The sequence below is a fragment of the Tachyglossus aculeatus genome, chromosome 15, assembly GCF_015852505.1.
Source record: "Tachyglossus aculeatus isolate mTacAcu1 chromosome 15, mTacAcu1.pri, whole genome shotgun sequence".
Lineage (NCBI taxonomy): Eukaryota > Metazoa > Chordata > Mammalia > Monotremata > Tachyglossidae > Tachyglossus > Tachyglossus aculeatus.
The window spans coordinates 1056504-1076301 of record NC_052080.1 but is presented as its reverse complement, the minus strand read 5'-3'; the positions used below and the strand labels follow the sequence as shown (position 1 = coordinate 1076301).

General features: G+C 50.9%; 1 protein-coding gene and 1 non-coding gene across 4 annotated transcripts in view; one reads left to right on the top strand and one right to left on the bottom strand.

The window, feature by feature from the left end:
- Window positions 1–797: 797 nt before the first annotated feature.
- The window catches only part of GK (glycerol kinase), a 57430-nt gene continuing 38429 nt past the window's right edge, over window positions 798–19798 (top strand). For 2 of the 3 annotated variants that reach the window (XM_038757049.1, XM_038757048.1), the window contains exons 1-2: window positions 798–957; window positions 19160–19233. In XM_038757049.1, coding sequence (XP_038612977.1) covers window positions 871–957; window positions 19160–19233 — 161 coding nt within the window. In that variant the 5' untranslated portion in view covers window positions 798–870. The remainder of the gene's footprint in view (window positions 958–19159; window positions 19234–19798) is intronic. The other variant, XM_038757050.1, reaches the window with a different exon arrangement.
- On the bottom strand, window positions 12790–12897 carry LOC119937918. Its single transcript, XR_005454288.1, has one exon. It is a non-coding gene; the product is annotated as a U6 spliceosomal RNA (small nuclear RNA).

Sequence of the window (19798 nt, the reverse complement as noted above, 5' to 3'; positions counted from 1 at the left end):
GACATGGTGACTGTGAGGGGACGATGAGAAGGACATGGCGACCATGAAGGGACAGTGAGGAAAGAATGAATGAATGAACGAATGAATGAATTCAATTCAATCGCATTTATTGAGCGCTTACTGTGTGCAGAGCGCTGTACTAAGCGCTTGGGAAGTCCAAGTCGGCAACATGTTGAGACGGTCCCTACCCAACAGTGGGCTCACAGTCTAGAAGAATGAATGAATGAATGAATGAGAGTGAATGAATGAATGCATGACTGAACGAATGCATGAATGAATGACTGAACGAATGAATGAATCAACGGATGAGTTGAATGGCTGAATGACTGAACGAATGAATGAACAAACGAACGAATGAATGAATGAATGAATCAACGAATGAATCGATGGACGAGTGAATGAATGACTGAACGAATGAATGACTGAACGAATGAATGACTGAACGAATGAATGAATGAACAAACGAATGAATCAACGCATGAATGAATGAATAAACGAATGAATGAATGAACGAATGAGTGAATGCGGAGGGCGGGGCGAGCCCCACGACGCCGCGGCCCCGCCCCCCGGCGCGAGAGAGAGCGCGCGCAGGCGCGCGCGCGGCCCCCCCGCCCCTTCCCCCCCTTGTGACGTCACCCGCCCCGCGGGCCGCCGGTTGGCTGCGCGTCGGCCCCGCCTCGGGCGGCGATTGGACGTGGAGCGGGCAGCGCCCCCGGCACGCCCCCCGGCGGCCGAGCGGCCGCAGTGTAAGCGGCGCGGCCGGGAGGGCGCGCGGTCACAGTGGGCGCGGCGCGCGCGGCGGGCGCACACAGCGAGCGGGCACAGCGCCCCCCAGCGGCCGCCGTCGTCTCCGTCTCCCGGGGCAACGCGATGGCCGCCGTCGCCGCCGCCAAGGGGACCCAGCTGGGCCCGCTGGTCGGGGCCGTGGACCAGGGCACCAGCTCCACCAGATTCCTGGTCAGCCGCCGTCGGGGGATGGGCATGGGGATGGCACGGGGGGCACCGGGATGACGCTCGCTTGATTGCCTAATGATAATAATGATGATGAGGGCATTTAGGAAGCGCCTACTATGTGCACAGCACTGGGCTGATTGCCTACTAATGATGATAGTGGCATTTAGGAAGCGCTTACTGTGTGCACAGCACTGGGCTGGCTGCTTAGTAACAATAATGATAATGGCATTTAGGAAGCGCTTACTGTGTGCACAGCACTGGACTGATTGCCTAATGATAGTAATAATGATGATGGCCTTTATGAAGCACTTACTGTGTGCACAGCACTGGACTGATTGCCCAATAATAATAATAGTGAAGATGGCCTTTATGAAGCGCTTACTGTGTGCACAGCACTGGACTGGTTGCTTAGTAACAATTATGATGCTGATGGCATTTAGGAAGCGCTTACTATGTACACATCACTGAACTGATTGCCTAATAATAGTAATAATGATGATGGCCCTTATGAAGCGCTTACTGTGTGCACAGCACTGGAGTGATTGCTTGATAATGATAATGATGATGATGGCATTTATGAAGCGCTTACTATGTGCACAGCACTGAACTGATTGCTTAATAATAATAATAATGATGGCATTTATGAAGCGCTTACTATGTGCACAGCTCTGGACTAGTTGCTTAGTAATAATAATAATGATGACGGCGTTTAGGAAGCGCTTACCATGTGCAAAGCACTGTTCTAAGCACTGGGGAGATTACAAAGTGATCAGATTGTCCCACGGGGAGCTCACAATCTTAATCCTCATTTTCCAGATGAGGTAACTGAGATACAGAGAAGTTAAGTGACTTGCCCAAAGGCACACAGCTGACAATTGGCAATTGGCAATAATGAGGGTACTTGGTAAGCGCTGACTATGTGCCAAGCGCTGGGCTAATCATCATCATCATCATCATCACCATAAAAATAATGGTATTTGTTCAATGTGCCAAGTACTGTTCTTCGCGCTGGGGAAATAAGAATAGCAATAACGATTGTCTTGTTAAGCGCTTACTATGTGCCAGCCATGTTCTAAGTTCCGGGGTAATAGTCGTCATCGTCATCATCATCATAATGGTATTTGTTAAGCGCTTATAATGCGCCAAGTGCTGTTCTAAGCACTGGGATCATCACAATGGTATTTGTTAAGCGCTTATAATGCGCCAAGTGCTGTTCTAAGCACTGGAATCATCACAATGGTATTTGTTAAGCGCTTATAATGCACCAAGCGCTGTTTTAAGCACTGGGATCATCATTATCATGGTATTTGTTAAGTGCTTATAATGCGCCAAGCGCTGTATTAAGCACTGGGATCATCATTATCCTAATGGTATTTGTTAAGCGCTTACAATGTACCAAGTACTGTTCTTAGCCCTGGGAAAATAATCATAATTTATAATGACGGTATTTGTTAAGCGTTGACTGTGTGCCAAGCGCTGTTCTAAGCTCTAGGGGAGATATGGTGTCATCTTGTTGTCCAGTGTGGGGCTCACACTTTTAATCCCCATTTTACAGACGAGGGAACTGAGGCACAGAGAAGTTAAGTGTCTTGCCCAAGGTCACACAGCAGACGAGTGGCGGCGGTGGCGGGATTAGAATCCACATCCTCTGACTCCCAAGCCTGGGCTCTTTCCGTGGGAATGCTTTTTGGAGTTGGGCAAAAGGAGGAACTCCAAAAGTGACCACCCCCTGACATAATCAGAGCCCAGAGGGGATGGGGATGAGTTGACAGTCCAACCCCAAAGCATTTGTGTCCATAACCGTCGTTTATTTATTTCTAATAATCATTAGTGGTGGTATTTGTTAGGCGCTTACCGAGCACCGTTCTAAGCCCTGGGGTCGAGACAAGCCAATGAGGCAGTCCCATACGGGGCTCACGTTCTCAGTTCCCCATTTTACAGATGAGGTAACTGAGGCACAGAGAAGTTAAGTGACTAGCCCAAGGTCACGCCACAGATAAGTGGCGGAGCTGGGATTAGAACCCATGTCCTCCGACTCCCAATCCCCTGCTCCTTCCACTATGCTTCGCCGCTTCGATTGTTGTTTGTTTCCCCCTCTGGACTGTAAGCTCATTGTGGGTCGGGGATGTGTCTGTTTAACGTTACACTGTACTCTCTCTGGTGCTTAGTACAGCGCTCAGCACACATTAAGCGCTCCATAAATACGACCGGCCGATTGAAGCCGATGGTGCAGCCATCCGTGGGGGGTTTCAGGGACCCAGCTGTGAAATGGACCTTCAGCTTCCAATCTTCTGACGCTTTAGTCATTCATTAAATCGTATTTATTGAGCGCTTACTGTGTGCAGAGCACTGTACTAAGCGCCCGGGAGGGTCCCGGAACAATGAACAGATACACTCCCAGCCCGCAGCGAGCTTACAGTCTAGAGGGAGGGGATCACACAGCCACGATTTGCACACATTTTGTAGTTCAGTCTATGGTATTTATTGAGCGCTTCCTTATGCAGAGCACTGTACTGAGCTCTTTGAGAGCACAACAGGATTAGCAGACACGTTCTCCGCCCTCCTTTCCCCTCTGCCTTATCATGTCCGGACCCCCACTTTTCCCCAATCCTTCAAGGCCGGGGGGTGGGGGATTATGAGGTCACTTCAGAATGATGATGAGGAGGATTTATTTATTTACTCTTAGAACGTGGCTGGCACATTTATTTACTCTTTATTTATTATTACTCTATTTTATTTGTACGTATCTATTCCATTTATTTCATTTTGTTAATATGTTTGGTTTTGTTCTCTGCCTCCCCCTTCTAGACTGTGAGCCCACTGTTGGGTAGGGACCGTCTCCATATGTCACCAACTTGGACTTCCCAAGCGCTTAGTACAGTGCTCTGCACACAGTAAACGCTCAATAAATACGATTGATTGATTGATTGAGGAGGAGGACTGTAGTCGTGAATTAACCGGACATTGGGATTTTGCAGGAGAATGGGCAACTAGGGATTATGGTTTGTATATATTTATTACTCTATTTATTTATTTATTTATTTATCTTGTACATATCTATTCTATTTATTTTATTTTGTTAATATGTTTTGTTTTGTTCTCTGCCTCCCCCTTTTAGACTGTGAGCCCACTGTTGGGTAGGGACCGTCTCTCTATGTTGCCAATTTGCACTTCCCAAGCGCTTAGTACAGTGCTTTGCACATAGTAAGCGCTCAATAAATACGATTGATGATGATGATGTTGGGTAGGGACCGTCTCCATATGTCACCAACTTGGACTTCCCAAGCGCTTAGTCCAGTGCTCTGCACACAGTAAGCGCTCAATAAATACGATTGATTGATTGATTGAGGAGGAGGACTGTAGTCGTGAATTAACCGGACATTGGGATTTTGCAGGAGAATGGGCAACTAGGGATTATGTTTGTACATATGTATTACTCTATTTACTTATCTTGTACATATCTATTATATTTATTTTATTCTGTTAATATGTTTGGTTTTGTTCTCTGCCTCCCCCTTCTCGACTGTGAGCCCCCTGTTGGGTAGGGACTGTCTCTAGATGTTGCCAACTTGGACTTCCCAAGCGCTTAGTCCAGTGTTCTGCACACAGTAAGCGCTCAATAAGTACCATCGATTGATTGATTGATTGAGGAGGAGGACTGTAGTCGTGAATTAACCAGACATTGAGATTTTGCAGGAGAATGGGCAACTAGGTGGAGGAAAAGTTGGACAGACATGGATGATTGATTGACCGTGGACAAACAGTCACCAAAGCGCTTCAGAGAGACCGCAGATTACTAATGATTCTGATTAGCCACTTATTGATTAATACCCTTGACCGATAGTAACTACCATCCTCTAGACTGTAACCTAATTGTGGGCAGGGAACATGTTTACCAACTCTGTTATATTGTACTCTCCAAAGTGCATTAGTACAGTCCTCAGCACATAGTGAGTGCTCAATAAATTCCGTTGCTTAATGGATCTTATTGCGTGCTCACCGTGTGCGGAGGACCGTACTAAGCCCCAGGGAGGGCCCAGTACAGTAGAGTCGGTAGGCATGTTACCCGCTCAGGAGAGTATGCGCTAAGCACTGTGCTGAGCATGCCAAGTTCAATCAGGTAGTGCAGTTAAGGCCCACATTATTCTAATTATTACGATCTTAAGTGCTTACTACGTGCCAGGCGCTGTTCTAAGCCTTGGGGTGGATGGAGATGAATGAAATTGGACACAGCCGTGGTCCCTCGTGGGGCTCACAGTGTAAATACGAAGGGGAACAGATGGGGAAACTGAGGCCCGGAATCGTTAAGTGACCATTCATTCATTCAATCATGTTTTTCGAGCGCTTTCTGTGTGCTCCGTACCAAGTGCTTGGAAAAGTACGCTACAGCAAGAAAGACAAACAATCCCTGTCCACAACAAGACTATTCTGTTTCATCGTGCTCTCCCAAGCGCAGAGAAGCAGCGTGGCTCTAGTGGAAAGAGCCCGGGCTTTGGAGTCAGAGGTCATGGGTTCAAATCCCGGCTCCGTCAGTTGTCAGCTGTGTGACTTTGGGCAAGTCACTTCACTTCTCTGAGCCTCAGTTACCTCATCTGTGAAACGGGGATTAAGACTGGGAGCCCCCCGAGGGACAACCTGATCAGCTGGTAACCTTCTAGACTGTGAGCCCACTGTCGGGTAGGGACTGTCTCTATTTGTTGCCAGCTTGTACTTCCCAAGCGCTTACTACAGTGCTCTGCACACAGCACAATAAATACGATTGAATGAATGAACCTCCCCACCGCTTAGAACAGTGCTTTGCACATAGTAAACGCTTAATAAATGCCATTATTATTACTGTTATTGCAGTGCTCTGCATGTAGCTCTCAATAAATACCACTGATGACTGATTGTTTGCCCGAGATCGCACAGCAGGAAAGTGGCAGAGCTCGGATTCGAACCGAGGTTCTCCGACCTCTGGGCCTTTGTTCTTCCCTGTAGGCCTCGCTGCAATTTTGGACAAGCTGATTTTCTACATTGGGAATTCTGTTCTGGAAAAGAGGCTAGTGGCTAATGACTCGAGCTGGGCCGGGGGAGTCCCCCAAGTCCCCGGGGTCACCGGCCGGCTTATGAGGAAGAGAGGGGTGGGCGGACCCAGGCTGTGCGCTAATAAGATGCTATTTTTTTGAATGCTGTTGATGCCTGTCTACTTGTTTTGTTGTCTGTGTCCCCCTTCTAGACTGTGAGACTGTTGTTGGGTAGGGATTGTCTCTATCCGTTGCCGAATTGTGCTTTCCAAACGCTTAGTACAGTGCTCTGAACCCGTGACCTCTGACTCCAAAGCCCAGGCTCTTGCCCCCGAGCCACGCTGCTTCTCCTGGTCCTTGCCGACCCCGTGCCCTCCGTGGGCACAGTTAACCACCCCCAGTGTCCTGGTTGTCAGTCATCCGCGGTTGTCGAGCACCAGATGTGGGCAGAGCACTGTACTGAGCGCTCGGCCGGCTCAGGGTCACGTGGTGGGCGGGAGTTCCCCGCCTCCGAAGGCGCGAGGGATGCGGGGAGACAGGCCGTACGAGCCGCCCCCGTGGGCGGAGGGGGCAGCAGCGTGGCAGAGCGGAAAGGGCACGGGCTTGGGAGTCAGAGGACGTGGGTTCTAATCCCGGCTCCGCCACTTGCCCGCTGGGTGACCTCGGGCGAGTCACTTCACGGCTCCGTGCCTCAGTGACCTCATCTGTAAAATGGGGATTAAGACTGTGAGCCCCACGTGGGACAACCTGTTTACCTGGTTTCTATCCCAGTGCTTAGAACAGAGCTTGGCACATAGTACAAAATGCCATTCTTATTATTATTATTAAAGGGGCAGAAGGTGGCCCCCGCCCCCCTCTGAGCCTGTGGGTTAGGGATGGGCCTGGCCCGCCGGGGAGGACTGAGAGCAGAGTCCGAGCCTTCAGGACGGACGCTTCCCGGCCAGGTGTGACCTCAGGGCCCTTCTCAAATCTCTGCAGTCAGCTCCTTCGGGAGCGACATTATGGCACGGCCATCGCTCCCCCTCCCTCCCCGTCACAAGCGGGTCGGGCCCGTACCCCGTTCAGGGGAGTGGGGTGAGTTGGCCAGAGGAGGGGAAGAGAAGCCACCCGGGGAAAGGTCGCCAGGGCGCTCGGCACCGGCACTGTCCAGTAGAAAGTGCAACGAGGACTGCCCGGAGAGGGCCAAGATGGTCAGACTTTGATGCCTGGTGGCGGGCAGGCGCGGGGTTAAACGTTCACCGACACGCTTCCAAAAGACTGCAGATCGCTCCTGGTTCCGGGGCCAAAGATCAGCAAACGATTTGTCCGCCAGACTTCCGGGGAAGGAGCGAAGTGATTGAAGGTCCCCCGGGTTGTGTTTGGCAGAGATAGCGGCGTGGGCAGGCCTTCTGGAGAAGGCAGGGCCAGAGGTCATCAGAGTGGGTGTGTGGCTCTCCGGGCCGGAGCAGAAGAGGGCAGAGAGGGTCGTCATCATCAATCGTATTTATTGAGCGCTTACTGTGTGCAGAGCACTGTACTAAGCGCTCGTCATCCTCCTCCCTCCGAGCCTGCCCCTTTCTAGGGTTGGCACGGCTCTCACGGTGGCCCGGGGGCCTCCCCGGCCTGCCAGCGGGCTCCTGGGCCCGAGGGATTTCGGGATTACGGATGGCCAGGACCGGCTCCCGACACTTCCATCCTCCCTCTGCTTGTGCCACCGTGCAGCCTGAAGGCAACTGCCTTGGCATTGGCGGCGGCCTGCCGGCTCAGACTGCTCCCCCTTCCCCTCCCTCACCGGCCCCCCTCCCGCCCTGCCCCGCTTGGTGCTCCAATCATTCAGTCATATTTATTATGTGCAGAGCGCTGTTCTGAGAGCTTGGAAAGTATGGTACAGCAAAAAAGAGACAATAGTAATAATAATAATGGCATTTGTTAAGCGCTTACTGTGTGCAAAGCACTGTTCTAAGCACTGGGGGGATACAACTGATCAGGTTGTCCCACGTGGGACTCACAGTCTTCATCCCCATCTTACAGATGAGGTAACTGAGGCTCCGAGAAGTTAAGCGACTTGCCCAAGGTCACCTAGCTGACATGTGATGGAGCCGGGATTAATTAATTAATTAATGTTGGCATTTGTTAAGCGCTTACTATGTGCAAAGCACTGTTCTAAGCGCTGGGAGGGTACAGAGTGATCAGGTTCCTCCACGTGGGGCTCACAGTCTTCATCCCCATTTTGCAGATGAGGTTACTGAGGCTCAGAGAAATTAAGTGACTTACCCAAGGTCACACAGCAGACCTGTGGCAGAGCCGGGATTCGAGCCCGTGACCTCTGACTCCAAAGCCTGTGCTCTTTCCACTGAGCCCCGCTGCTTCTCCCTGCCCACAACGGGTTTACAGTCTAGAGGGGCGGAGATAGGTATCGATACAAGTCAACAGACATTACTGGGCCTCCTCCTCCCTCCCCTCACCGCCCGGGCCTCCTCCTCCACGGGGCCTCCAAGCTCTGGGGCGGCCAGCCCGCGGGGGGCCAGCTCTGCCCTCCTGCCCGGCAAGCAGAATGCTTCTGGGAAAAGACTCACCCGGCCTTCCCGGGATCTGGGGAGGAACCTCCACCCAAAACCAAGCGTCTGCGCAAGTGAAGGTTCCTTTTCCAGTCGGACCGCTTTAGTTGCCGGGTTGGACCTGGGGCGCAGAGATGGGCCCAAGTTACCTCGCATCGGGCGTGGAATGGAAAGCCGGGTATGGGGACGGCCGCTCGAACCGGGCCGAGAGCTTTCATTCATCCGGTTCGTTCGATCGGATTTATTGAGCTGTTACCGTGGGCAGGGCGCTGTACTAAGCGCTTGGGAAAGTACAATTCAGCAATAACAGTGGCATCCCCCACCATAATGAGCTGTTCCCCCCCACCCCTCATCCCCATCTCTAGTCCAGCTGTCGTTCCCTTCCCCACAGCACCTGTCTATATGTATATATGTTTGTACATATTTATTACTCTATTATTTATGTATTAATTTTACTTGTACATATCTATTCTATTTTATTTTGTTAGTATGTTTGGTTTTGTTCTCTGTCTCCCCCTTTTAGACTGTGAACCCCCTGTTGGGTAGGGACTGTCTCTATATGTTGCCAATTTGTACTTCCCAAGCGCTTAGTACAGTGCTCTGCACACAGTAAGCGCTCAATAAATACGATTGATGATGATGATGATGTGACAGGCTGGACCCGGTGAATGGCGCATCCCTTCTTCCCCCTTCCACCCTCCGGGCTCCCCCTCCCCAATCTGTCCCCCCTTGGGCCTCCGACGCTGGCTCCCCGATTTCGCCGGGGCTGGAGGCGTCCCTAGGCTTTCAGGAGAAACGCTGTGGCCCGGGTTTTTTTTCCCCTGCTCCGATGGGGTCGGCTTCTCCGCCGACGCCTCGGCCTACGTCCAGGTGTCCGGCCCCCAGCCCCGACCCCTGACCATGGACCCCCCCGTGTGAATTGAGAAGGAACACAGGTCCCTGTCCCCGGGCGGTGCCGAGGAGCGGGTCAAGGGACAGAATGAGCCCCCTTTCCCCCCCGTCCTTCTTCTCTTTCTCCCTCCTGGGCTGAAAACGGGTGGGGGGAGATGGTCAGTCTGGGGCCTCTCCGGCCTCCCCTCCTAGTGTATCGTGGCTCACGGGGGAGCCAGGCGGTGACTTCCCAAACCCTCCTTCGCTCCCCGACGGCGGAAACCCATCCCGTCTCCCTTGGACTGGGTGATTCAGGGAGGTGGAAGGCGGCGGGGGGCTGCCTGGCGAGGGGGTTGGCAGAGGGACAGGAGGGCCACCGGCGCGGGGCTCGCCTCCAGCCCTCGGAGGCGGGTTGGGTCCCGGGTTGCCTCCGGGGCTCTCTGTACAGAAGGCCCCGTTCCCCCGGGTGAAGACCGTGACGACCGTGGCAGAAAACCTTGCCTTGGCCAAGTCGGACCCACGAGACTTAACTTACACAATGTGTCTTCGTGTTGGTCAACTCCGTGATTCCCCGGGGCAGTGTGGTGGCAGAAGAGGAGGAGGCTCGTGACCTGCTCCGGGACCTTGGCCGACTCCCTTAACAGCTGTGTGTCCCAGTTTCCTCACTTGGGAAATGAGCAGGGAATGTGTCTGTTTCTTGCTGCGTTGTACTATCCCAAGCACTTAGTGCTCTGCACACAGTAAGAGCTCAGGGGATACGATTGACTGACAGATCGACTGCAGATTCAATACCTGTTCTCTTTCTCAGGCCGTGAGCCCCATGTGGGACAGGGACTGTTTCCGACCTGATTAGCTTGTATAATAATAATAATAATAATGTTGGTATTTGTTAAGCGCTTACTATGTGCCAAGCACTGTTCTAAGCACTGGGGGGATACAAGGTAATCACAGTTGTCCCACGTGTAGCTCACAGTCTTAATCCCCCTTTTACAGATGAGGGAACTGAGGCCCAGAGAAGTTAAATGACTTGCCCAAAGTCACCCAGCTGACAAGTGGTGGAGCTGGGATTAGAACCCATGACCTCTGACTCCCAAGCCCGGGCTCTTTCCACTGAGCCACGCGACCCCAGCACTTCGTGCAATGCCTGGCACATAGTAACCACTTAGCATATACCATTAAAAAAATTTAAAAACCCACCAGAGCTTGTTTAATAATAATAACAATAATAATAATAATAATAATAATAACAGCATTTGTTAAACGCTCATTATGTGTCAAGCACTGTTCTAAGCGTTGGGATAGGTAGGTACAGTGTAATCAGGTTGGACACACTCTCTGCCCCACATAGGGCTCACACTCTTAGTCCCCATTTTACAGAAGAGGTAACTGAGGCACAGAGAAGTGAAGTGACTTGCCTTAGGTCCCACAGAAGACCGGTGGCGGAGCCGGGATCGAAATCCAGATCCTTCTAACTCCCGGGCCCAGGCTCTATCCATTTTTAGACTGTGCGCCCACGGTTGGGTAGGGACTGTCTCTATATGTTGCCAACTTGTACTTCCCAAGCGCTTAGTACAGTGCTCTGCACACAGTAAGCGCTCAGTAAATACGATTGATTGATTGATTAGGCTGTGCTGCTCCCAGTGAAGTGATTTAAAGTGATCTTATAGCTGTCGTGTGAGTCTCAAATGCGCCGTGCAGTGCCCTAGGATGCTTCCGAGAGGCAGGTGCCCGGTGCTTGCATTGTTCGAGCGGACGGGCGGGCCTTCTTCGTTGTCCCTGGCCTTCGTAGTTGGCCGAGTGGAAGTGACTCTGTTTTCATCAACCTTCAGGCAGATCTTCTGCTTTCTGGAAGTTAGACATGTGTCTCGTGCAGGGTGTGACTCGCCGAGGCTTAGAGACTGGCGAGTGAAAAGGTTTATTCCGAAAGCCAGTGGACGGCCCGAAGGCAGGCCCCGGTGGGAATCCTCGAGGGTGGGCTTCGGGGAGTCGAGCTTTTTGCTCTGTTTTCTTCCCCCTTGAACCATCTGTCCAAACGATTCGGTCAAGAGGTACGTTTGTACAAATTTATTACTCTATTTTACCTGTACATATTTACTATTCTATTTATTTTGTTAATGATGTGCATTTAGCTTTCATTCTGTTTGTTCTGACGACTTGACACCTGTCCACTCAAGTTTTGTTTTGTCATCATCATCAATCGTATTTATTGAGCGCTTACTGTGTGCAGAGCACTGTACTAAGCGCTTGGGAAGTACAAATTGGCAACATATAGAGACAGTCCCTACCCAACAGTGGGCTCACAGTCTAGAAGGGGGTCGTCTGTCTCCCCCTTCTAGACTGTGAGCCCGTCATCGGGTAGGGACCGTCTCTATATGTTGCCGGCTTGTACTTCCCAAGCGCTTAGTACAGTGCTCTGCACACAGTGAGAGCTCAATAAATACTATTGAATGAATGAATGAATGAATGAACTGGGCCAGCATTTCCCTGCTCCTGGTTGCCAAGGAACGGGCTTTAAAGTCGACCTTCTCCTGTCCCGTGACTCTCTCGGCTGGTGGGGAATAATCTGCACATTCACTTCCTCGTCCAGGTGACTCACGTGTGGTCAGTGTCAAGTCATCAGAATAAATAGAAGTACAGCTCGATGCACATCATTGACAAAATAAATAGAATAGTAAATATGTACAAGTAAAATAAATAGAGAGTTGAGGTGCTCTTTCCAATCACCCCCCCCCCCCCCACCCCCTCCAGTTTCAACTGACTATTCCAAAGACCCCCCGAAGGGAGTCTGGCCTAAGCTTCCAGCTGAAGAAAACTGTTGGGATTTGAAATTCCAGCCCTGCCTCTTGATCGCCCCGAGCTTCAGTGTTTTCGAGATGGCGGATGGCGAGAGCCCAAGATAGACCCGCAGTGATCAGAGGACTTAAAAACGTTTATAGAAACGGTTTCGTTCAGTGTGGCTTAATGGAAAAAGCCCGGGCTTTGGAGTCAAAAAGGTCATGGGTTCAAATCTCGGCTCTGCCAATTGTCAGCTGTGTGACTTTGGGCAAGTCACTTAACTTCTCTGTACCTCAATGACCTCATCTGTAACATGAAGATTAAGACTGTGAGCCCCCCGTGGGACAACCTGATCGCCTTGTAACCTCCCCAGTGCTTATAACAGTGCTTTGCACAAAGTAAGCGCTTAATAAATGCCATCATTATTATTATTATTCATTCATTCAATCGTATTTATTTAGCGCTTACTGTTTGCACATAGCCCTTAATAAATGCCATCATCATTATTATTATTATTATTCATTCATTCAATCGTATTTATTGAGCACTTACTATGTGCAGAGCACTGTACTAAGCGCTTGGGAAGTACAAGTTGGCAACATATAGAGACGGTCCCTACCCAACAGTGGGCTCACAGTCCAGAAGAAAAAAATATGGAGCGCTTCACAAATTTGCGTGTCATCCGTGCGCAGGGGCCATGCTAATCTTCTCTGTATCATTCCAATTTTTAGTATATGTGCTGCCGAAGCGAGCACCGTTCAGTCGTATTTATTGAGCGCTTACCGCGTGCAAGGCCCTGTGCTATGCGCTTGGGAGAGTACGCTACAACAACCAACAGATACATTCCCCACCCACAGCGAACTCCCATTCTAGAGGGGTTTTCCAATAAGCCGTGGGTTTCACCATTGATGTCACCATGTGGATACAGTTGTTTGGTTTGGCTTCCCAAATATTACCGTCGAGGTGGGCCCTTCAGCCCGTAACTGTTCCCCACCCAGAATATTGAACAAAGGCCACCTAACAGGAGCCGTCTTAAGAAGACGAAACTCAAACAGCTTCTCCAGATGGAGCGGTCCGGAGCGTTGGATCGTTTGCCAGGAGCGAGTGGGTGTTTTAAGGACGGATTCCCGGCCGGGCAGGGCAGTGTTGACGCCGGGGTCCGGGTTGTGACGGGGAGGGTGACCGTACAGTGCCTCGGAGCCTGCGACCTGGCTTCGCTGTCCACACCCCCTCCTGCCTCTCTTTTTTCCGGAAAACCTGTAGGACCGGATTGGGGTGCGCGCTGAGCGCCCTGACTCACCCGGCTGGCCGGATGTCAACCACTTGTGCCTCCTGCGATCCTCCACCTCCCGCGTCAAGAGGCCGAGCTTGGAAACTCCCAGTTGTACTAATTATTATTGGATTTAAGCCGTTTAGAATTGTAGGAATTCCATTCACTGGCTTCTGGGATCCAAACCTGTCCCGCCCGCGGGAGGAGAAAGGCAGTGTGGACTGTGAATCTTGTCTCCTTGCCCTTGGAAGGATCCCTGGGGGTGGGGGGCTCATCCTTCCTTCCCTTTTGTGTTTGCCTGTGTGTGTGTGTGTGTGTGTGTGTGTGTGTGTGTGTGTCCGTCCCCCCCATTCATTCATTCATTCATTCAGTTGTATTTGTTGAGTGCTTTCTGTGTGCAGAGCACTGTATTCATTCATTCAGTCAGTCGTATTCAGAGAACTGTACTGAGCGCTTGGGAAGTACAAGTCAGCCCTACTGAGAGCTCACCTTCTCCAGGAGGCCTTCCCAGACTGAGCCCCTTCCTTCCTCTCCCCCTCGTCCCCCTCTCCATCCCCCCCATCTTACCTCCTTCCCTTCCCCACAGCACCTGTATATAGGGATATATGTTTGTACATATTTATTACCCTTTTTATTTATTTTGCTTGTACATATCTATTCTACTAATTTTATTTTGTTAGTATGTTTGGTTTTGTTCTCTGTCTCCCCCTTTTAGACTGTGAGCCCACTGTTGGGTAGGGACCGTCTCTATATGTTGCCAACTTGTACTTCCCAAGCGCTTAGTACAGTGCTCTGCACACAGTAAGCGCTCAATAAATGCGATTGATGATGATGATGAAGTCGGCAACCTATAGAGACGGTCCCTACCCAATAACAGGCTTACAGTCTAGAAGGGAGAGACGGACAACAAAACAAAACATGGAGACAGGTGCCAAACTGGGTACTATGTGCCAAGCACCGTTCTAAGCACTGGTGTAATAATAATAATAATAACATAATAATGATGGCATTTATTAAGCGCTTACTATGTGCAAAGCACTGTTCTGAGCGCTGGGGAGGTAACAAGGTGATCAGGTTGCCCCACGGGGGGGCCCACAGTCTTAATCAATCCTCAAAATTGTGTACAAATTGCCAATTTGTACTTCCCAAGCGCTTAGTACAGTGCTCTGCACATAGTAAGCGCTCAATAAATACGATTGATTGATTGATTGATTAATCCCCGTTTTACAGATGAGGTAACTGAGGCACGGTGAAGTTAAGTGATTTGCCCAAAGTTGCCGACTTCTACTTCTCAAGCGCCCAGCACAGTGCTCTGCACACAGCAAGCGCCCAACAAATACGATTGAATGAATGAATGAATCGGCGGAGCCGGGATACTAAGCGCTTGGGAGAGTACAATGCAACAATAAACAGACACACTGCCGGCGCACAATCAGCATACAGCTTGACTCTAGACTGTAAGCTCACCATGGGCTGGGAATATAATAATAATAATAATGATGGCATTTATTAAGCGCTTGCTATGTGCAAAGCACTGTTCAAAGCGCTGGGGAGGTTACAAAGTGATCAGGCTGTCCCATGGGGGGCTCCCAGTCTTAATCCCCATTTTCCCGATGAGGTAACTGAGGCCCAGAGAAGTTAAGTGACTTGCCCAAAGTCACTGCCTGCTAACTCTGTGATACGGAACTCTTCCCAAGTGCCTAGTACAGTCCACATAGTGAGCGCTGGATAAATGTCGTTGGTTGATTTGTTCCCCCTCCACCCACCCCTGTCTTGGCCCCGGATCGGGAGCAGGGGTCGGGCAGGGCCTCTGTCCTGGCAGCACGTAGGTCGTTGCCACAACAGCTGCTGAACTTGACCCTGGATAGCCCTTCGGAGCGCCGCGGGCCCAAGGGGAATTTGAGGAGCCTCCGTGAGCTCCGGGAACTCCCCGTAGCCTCGGATCTGCCCCGGGATCCACTGGGGAATGAGGCTAGGGAGACTCCACGGTCAGAAACCGCCTCCAGGATGGTCTCCAAACTTCCATCCACCCCGGCCCTTCCATCCCCCAGCTTAGCCGGCGGGCACCCGCTTCGAACCGAGACCCGAGGAGAGGGTCAACCAGCCAGGGTCGGGATTCTGGGATGGGGTCAGGGGGATGGGAGCCCTTGCGGGATCCGGGAATCCACTGAAGGTGGGATATTCAGGGTTCGGTGCGGTCTACTTTGAATTTTCAGAGTGGCCCGATGGGCTGTGGATGCTGGCGTTCCGTGTAGGAGTCCAAATGGGGGAACGGAGGCCTTGGCTCCCGGGTGAGCCTCTGCCCTCCTTGGCCCGCAGGGGTTGATGTGCTAGCCCTTGGGGCTGGGACTGCTCATAATAATAATAATAATAATGGCATTTGTTAAGCGCTTACTATGTGCCAAGCACTGTTCTAAGCGCTGGGGGGATACAAGGTAATCAGGTTGTCCCACATGGGGCTCACAGTCTTAATCCCTCCTCCCCATCCCCCCCGCCTTGCCTCCTTCCCCTCCCCACAGCACCTGTATATATGTATATATGTTTGTACGCATTTATTACTCTATTTTATTGGTACATACTTATTCTATTCATTTTATTTTGTTAGTATGTTTGGTTTTGTTCTCTGTCCCCCCCTTCTAGACTGTGAGCCCACTGTTGGGTAGGGACCGTCTCTATATGTTGCCAACTTGGACTTCCCAAGCGCTTAGTCCAGTGCTGTGCACACAGTAAGCGCTCAATAAATATGATTAAATGAATGAATCCCCATTTTCCAGATGAGGGAACTGAGGCACGGAGAAGTTAAGTGACTGGCCCAGAGTCACACAGCTGACACATAGAGGAGTCGGGATTAGAACCCATGACCTCTGACTCCCAAGCCTGGGCTCTTTCCACTGAGCCACGTGCAGAGTTTCACTTGGGGTCTCTTAGGGGCGCCCGCTCCCTAGGTGGTGGGCAGGTCCCAGCCGCACAGAGTCTCAGTTTCCCCCGCTGTTTTCTCGTAGACAGGGAATCTCTGCTCATTTTTATATTGTCCTCTCCCAGGCACTTAGTACAGTGCTCTGCACAGCGTAAGCACTTAATAAATGTGATGGACGGACTGACCTCCCCGTGCTCCCCCTTCTAGACTGTGAGCCCCTTGTTGGGTAGGGTCCGTCTCTACATGTTGCCGACTTTTAATAATAATGATGGCATTTATTAAGGGCTTACTATGTGCAAAGCACTGTTCTTAGCGCTGGGGAGGTTACAAGGTGATCAGGTCCCACTGGGGGCTCACAGTCTTCATCCCCATTTTACAGATGAGGTAACTGAGGCCCAGAGAAGTGAAGTGACTTGCCCAAAGTCACACAGCTGGCAGTCGGCAGAGCCGGGATTTGAACCCCTGACCTCTGACGCCAAAGCCCGGGCTCTTTCTAGACTGTGAGCCTATTGTTGGGTAGGGACCGTCTCTATATGTTGCCAACCTGTACTTCCCAAACACTTAGTACAGTGCCCTGCACGCAGTAAGCGCTCAACAAATACGATTGAGTGATTGATTTCCACTGAGCCACGCTGCTTCTCCAAGCGCTTAGTACAGTGCTGTGCACGCAGTCAGCGCTCAGTAAATACGATTGAATGAATGAATGAATGCTCCTGTGGCCAGAGGGGACAACGGGAGTTGAGAATCATAATAATGATGGTATTTGTTAAGTGCTTACTTTGTGCCAGGCACTGTACTGTAAGCGCTGGCACTGTATTAAGTGGGGGTACAGCAAGGGTCTCTAGAACATGTTCCCCGCAGAGGCTCTCCTGAGGCGCTGAAAGCCCCATCATCTTTTCCCCTGCCGGGGTTGCCCCATCCACCTTTTCCCAGAGTTAGCACGGCTTCCAGGACCCTTCCCCAGTCCCTGCCGCAACCAAAGTAGGTCCATGTGTGTTTGTGTGTGTTAATAATAATAATAATAATGATGGCATTTCTTAAGCACTTACTATGTTCAAAGCACTGTTCTAAACGCTGGGGAGGTTACAAGTTGATCAGGTTGTCCCACTGGGGGCTCACAGTCTTAATCCCCATTTTACAGATGAGGTCACCGAGGCCCAGAGAAGTGAAGTGACTTGCCCAAAGTCACACAGCTGACAATTGGCAGAGCCGGGATTTGAACCCGTGACCTCAGACTCCAAAGCCCGGGCTCTTTCCTACGGAGCCACGCTGTTCACCTGTTTGTATCCAACTTTAGAATTTGCCCTCCTCCCTCCACCAGTTTTACTCTTTTATTACTTCCCGTTTGCCCTTTTGGACCGGGGGCCGTCAACAAACTGCCCTCAGCAGTGCTCCTCAAACAGAGGCCAAGGCCCGGTTCCCCCCAACCTGAGCAATCAAACAAGAGACTCGGGTTCGAATCCCGGCTCTGCCACGTGCCTGCTGTGTGACCTTGGGCAAGTCACTTAGCTTCTCTAGGCCTCAGTGACCTCTCTGTAAAATGGTGATGAAGACTGGGAGCCCCTTGTGGGACAACCTGACCACCTTGTAACAGCCCCAGCGCTTAGAACAGTGCTTTGCACATAGTAAATGCTATCATTATTATTCCAGCGCTTAGAACAGTGCTTTGCACATAGTAAGCGCTTAATAAATGCCATTTTTTTAAAAAAAAATCCCGATGCCGGTGGAGAGAGACGCTCCTGTTCTTCGGGGGGGTGATAGCTGTACCAAAGCGACGTCAGGCCCCGCCGATGGCCTTTCTCCTCATGTTGTAAGACGTCTCTTTCCGAGACGTCATTGTGCAAGATGACGAACTCTCCCCCACCGTCTCCCTCGCCAGGTTTTTGGCTGCCTCTTCGGAGCCGGTCGGCTCCACCCTCTGCTTTAGTTTCGTAACCGTCCAGAGGTTCCTGCTTTGACTTTCAGAGGAGTGCCGGAGGAAAGCGACGTGGCTGAAGGCCGAGTCTCTAGGGGAATACAAAAACCTTGAAGTATTCAACTCCTTCAGACGGTTCCCGGAGAAGAATTAATTATCTATCGGCTCTAAGGGGGAGAGTTAAATGAGCTCCTCCTTGTCCTTCTCCGCCCCTGAACCTCTAAGTCCGTTCAGTAGCATCGTTTTCGTAGACAAGTATTTGTTTTAAGGAGCACCGCGGCGATCCTCGGGTCCGTTTCACTTGAACTGTCCAAGCACGGGATGGAAAATTCTGCTCCCTTGCCCTTGGCGTGCAGCCAGCCGTTCCCCAGGACGCCCCACGTGTGCGGACATGTAATCCTGGGCGGTGTCTGCCATTTTCAGTGGCGATTCCCGTGGCCGAGTTGGCATTCCCAACATTTCAGCGCCGGCTGCTTCTGTGAAAGAAGCTTCCAGCTTGTGGATGACCTGTCCCAAGGCCGGTGTTGTGCGGACACGAGGGGTCCGGTCTGATGGTGGGGTGGCGGGGCATTATGGTACAGTGGGTAGAGCCCGGGCCTGGGGGTCAGAAGATCATGGGTTCTCATCTCGGCCCCGCCACTTGTCTGCTGTGTGACCTGGGGCAATTCACTTCTCTGTGCCTCAGTTCCCTCATCTGTAAAATGGGGATTGAGACTGTGAGACCCATGTGGAACAGGGACTGTGTCCAACCCAGTTTGCTTGTCTCCACCCCAGTTCTTAGAACAATGCCTGACACATACTAAGCACTTAACCCATACCATAATTATTGTCATTACTTTTAGTTTATTATTATTGTTATGGCCCTCTGAGCAATAAAGTTCCTGAGCCTTTGGCTTTTGTGTTTTCTCTTTACAGGTTTTCAATGCAAAAACAGCAGAACTCCTTAGCCATCATCAAGTGGAACTAAAACAGGAGTTTCCAAAAGAAGGGTATGTCATTCTCAGTGAAAGTTTCAAGAGGCACGAAGCAAACGTCTCCCGTATACCAGTTGTCGACGGTGAAATTTTAGATACCCAAGTCTTTGCTATCCAGAGTTTTATCAGGAGAATTGGCCTGGGCCGATCATGCTGTCTACATATCTATTCTATTTATTTTATTTTGTTAGTATGTTTGGTTTTGTTCTCTGTCTCCCCCTTTTAGACTGTGAGCCCACTGCTGGGTAGGGACTGTCTCTATATGTTGCCAACTTGTACTTCCCAAGCGCTTAGTACAGTGCTCTGCACACAGTAAGCGCTAAATAAAAAAAACGATTGATGATGCTGTCAGCCCCAGTGAAGAGAAGCAGCACGGCTCAGTGGCTAGAGCTATTTTATTTTGTTAATATGTTTTGTTTTGTTCTCTGTCTCCCCCTTCTAGACTGTGAGCCCACTGTTGGGTAGGGACCATCTCTAGATGTTGCCAACTTGTACTTCCCAAGCACTTAGTACAGTGCTCTGCACACAGTTCACGCTCAATAAATACGATTGATTGATTGATTAGAGCCTGGGCCTGGGA